At 21.4% G+C, this 3,188-nt stretch overlaps 2 protein-coding genes across 5 annotated transcripts in view; one reads left to right on the forward strand and one right to left on the reverse strand.

Moving 5' to 3' along the window:
• The window catches only part of LOC102675777 (nose resistant to fluoxetine protein 6-like), an 11,061-nt gene extending 8,167 nt beyond the window's left edge, over positions 1-2,894 (forward strand). Inside the window, exons 4-12 of the mRNA XM_031511902.1 lie at positions 576-781; positions 858-1,113; positions 1,185-1,345; positions 1,490-1,658; positions 1,729-1,922; positions 2,008-2,137; positions 2,240-2,432; positions 2,523-2,668; positions 2,733-2,894. Coding sequence (XP_031367762.1) covers positions 576-781; positions 858-1,113; positions 1,185-1,345; positions 1,490-1,658; positions 1,729-1,922; positions 2,008-2,137; positions 2,240-2,432; positions 2,523-2,668; positions 2,733-2,876 — 1,599 coding nt within the window. The 3' untranslated portion in view covers positions 2,877-2,894. The remainder of the gene's footprint in view (positions 1-575; positions 782-857; positions 1,114-1,184; positions 1,346-1,489; positions 1,659-1,728; positions 1,923-2,007; positions 2,138-2,239; positions 2,433-2,522; positions 2,669-2,732) is intronic.
• Positions 2,230-3,188, reverse strand: part of LOC102674355 (probable serine incorporator) — a 6,221-nt gene continuing 5,262 nt past the window's right edge. For all 4 annotated transcript variants that reach the window (XM_006618591.2, XM_006618590.2, XM_006618589.2 and 1 more), the window contains one exon: positions 2,230-2,417. The gene's annotated coding sequence lies outside the window, so the exon portion shown is untranslated. The remainder of the gene's footprint in view (positions 2,418-3,188) is intronic.

Below are 3,188 nucleotides of genomic sequence, written 5' to 3' on the forward strand. Positions count from 1 at the left end.
ATAGAACATTTCTGCTTTCGGGTATTTAGAATAAAAAAATCTACAAAGATAAAATTAATAAAGATATTATGTCAGAATTTCTTAATAGTCTTGATTCATTTTCATTGCGACAACTACAAGTTTTATAATCAATACGATACTTTTAAACAACGTAACGTGATTTGAGAAAGTGATTCGTATTACATGTAACATGTTTTGCATTGGAATTATATCTTGTGTTTTGGAATATGATGAAAATATCAGAATATAATATATATTATTTTGACTCTATGATATTTATAATTTTATATTTATTATATATTAATTTTATTATTATATATTAATTTAAATATATATTATATTATTATATATTAATTTTATTTATATGTAAATTTATATATGAAATCTATAACAAAACATTATTTTATTCAATGAATTTTTTTTTAATAAATATCCACAAAATATTCTTTCATTTTATATGTATTATTTATGTGGTATTTTGTAAAATTTAGCATAAGAAAAAAAAATAATTTAATATTTTATTTTCTTAATTTAAAATATTTTCTATTTTTATTAATATATTGTTCTACTTTTAGGCTGGACATCGACTACCTCGATATAGTATAGTAAACTGGGCAGTTTGTACACCAGCATCATGTAATTTTAAAGATGTTGAAACATCTCTTCATGATATTCTTACACGATATACATCTCAAACTGGTCTAAAGATTACAGTAAAGGTGAACAAAGAAATGTGTCAAGTAAAAAGAAAATCTATACCAAATGAAACTATGTTTGTCAGGTAAGAAATATTTATTGTATATTATCATTATATATATGTATATGTATATATAATATTGTATATATTAACTTTTCAGTTTATTTTTCATGGCTATATTTGCATTAACAATCATAGCAGCATGTTATGATCATTATAAAATATCAACAAGTGAACTACTTTTATCATTTTCTTTGAAACGAAACTTTAAAAAGCTTATATCACTAGAACGAGGACAAAATGATATAGCTACACTTCATGGTGTAAGAGCTATAAATGCTATAATGTTGGTTTTAGCACATAAAAGCATGGCTCTTTTTTTTAATCCTTATTCAAATAGAACAGAAATGAGCGAAGTATGATTGTACTATTTAAAAAATTTTAAATCATTACAACAATAAGGAAATCTATAATTTTTTTTTTTCAGTATCTTGGTAAACCATGGACTGTCATAGGAAGAGCTGCTAGTCTTTATACAGATCCATTTATAATGCTTTCTGGCCTATTAACATCATATTCTTTTATTGAAAAATTAAAAAAAAATGGCAATTTAAATATTAAAGATGAATACTTATCTCGTCTAATTAGGTAATAATTGACTTATATTTTATGATAAATTATTTTATATTCTAATTTTAAATATATTGATATTTAAATTCATTTTATAGTATAAAATTTTACAACTTAAAATTTATGATTTATTATTTATTAAATAATAATTTTCTTTTTTAGAATAGTACCACCTTTAGCAACTCTGATATTGTTGTGTACTTATGTATTACCTTATTTTGGTTCTGGACCACAATGGAACTTAGTGATAACTGAACATGCAAATATTTGTAAAAGAACATGGTGGAGAAATTTTTTATTTATCCATAATTATTTTGGTTTTGAGTCTATGGTATGAATTTTATATTAAATTAATAATCACGACTTTAAGAAATATTTATAAAATATTTTTTTAATTTTAGTGTCTCACACATACTCATCACCTAGGTATAGATACTCAATTATTTATTCTTTCACCTTTAATGATACTTTTCCTTTATAAGAAGCCAAAGACTGGAACTATTTTTCTTGTTATATGTGCTTTATTTTCAACAGCACTTCGATATTTTGTTACTTATTATAAAAAATTAAATAATTATGTTTTTTTTGGTACATCGTAAGTTAATATATTAAAAAAATGTTAAGTACATTAAATGTAATTTTTCTTATATCTTTATTTATTCATCTATTTATATTTACAGAATAAAACAATTATATGATACTGCAAATTATTCATATATTCTACCATCACATAGATTAACTGTTTATATAATAGGAATTTTCATCGGTTATTTACTAAGATATTTACCTAAAGATTTTAAGATGAATAAAGTAAGTATTTACTTATATTATTTATTTTATGTATATATGGATGTAGATTATCAATTGATACAATGTTATATTCTTATATAATAATTTTTATATTTTTTTTAGATAACTTTATATATAGGTTGGATTTTATGTACAATAATGTTTTGTTGTGCATTTTTTGGACCTGCACATATGGGATCTATAAATTATATATATAATCCGATAGATGCAGCAATGTATAATGCATTTGCTCCTATTGGTTGGTGTGCTATTTTTGCATGGGTAATTGTGATGCATCATACTGGAAATACAAATGGTAAAAATAATTTTATAGGATGTAGATCAATTATTTTTGATTATATAATTGTAAATGATTATCAATTTAATGAATAAAATTTTTTTTTAGGTTGGTTCGGTAAATTTTTAGCATGGAAAGGTTTTCTGATCACTACAAAATTGAGTTATGCAATATATTTAACACAGTTTCCAATATTCTTTTACAATGTTGGAAGCATTCGAAGTGCTGAGCATTTTGAATTCTTTAGCATGCAAGTAAGTTGTAATATAAATGTATGCATAAATACATATATTAATTATTAATAATCTTTTTTTACAGTTCAATTTACATGAACTTTTGTGGATTATTATGTTGTCAATAACTCTCACCTTACTAATTGACACACCATTTCAAAATATTAAAAATTATTTAATGACAAAATCTTCAGTGCCAAAAACAACAAAATTATTGAAAATGCAATAATTTTATCAATAACTACAATTCAAATGATCAAAATTATTGTAAATAGTAATCTAAAATTTTTATTTTGTTTTTAGTAAAATAACTTACCCTCATATACAATGTATATGATAGCTAAGAACAATTATAATTTATATAAATATTATATTTGATTTATAAATAAGTATCTGTAAATAATATATATTTTTATAATCTTAATATTATATTTTTTAAAACTTTTATAAATATTATAAAATTTATTAAACAATATATAGACATATATAGAAAAATTTTTACCAATTTTTTTAATACAATCTTATTCACTTAAAAACTTTG

Source organism: Apis dorsata, unplaced genomic scaffold (genome assembly GCF_000469605.1).
Source record: "Apis dorsata unplaced genomic scaffold, Apis dorsata 1.3 scaffold_360, whole genome shotgun sequence".
Classification (NCBI taxonomy): domain Eukaryota; kingdom Metazoa; phylum Arthropoda; class Insecta; order Hymenoptera; family Apidae; genus Apis; species Apis dorsata.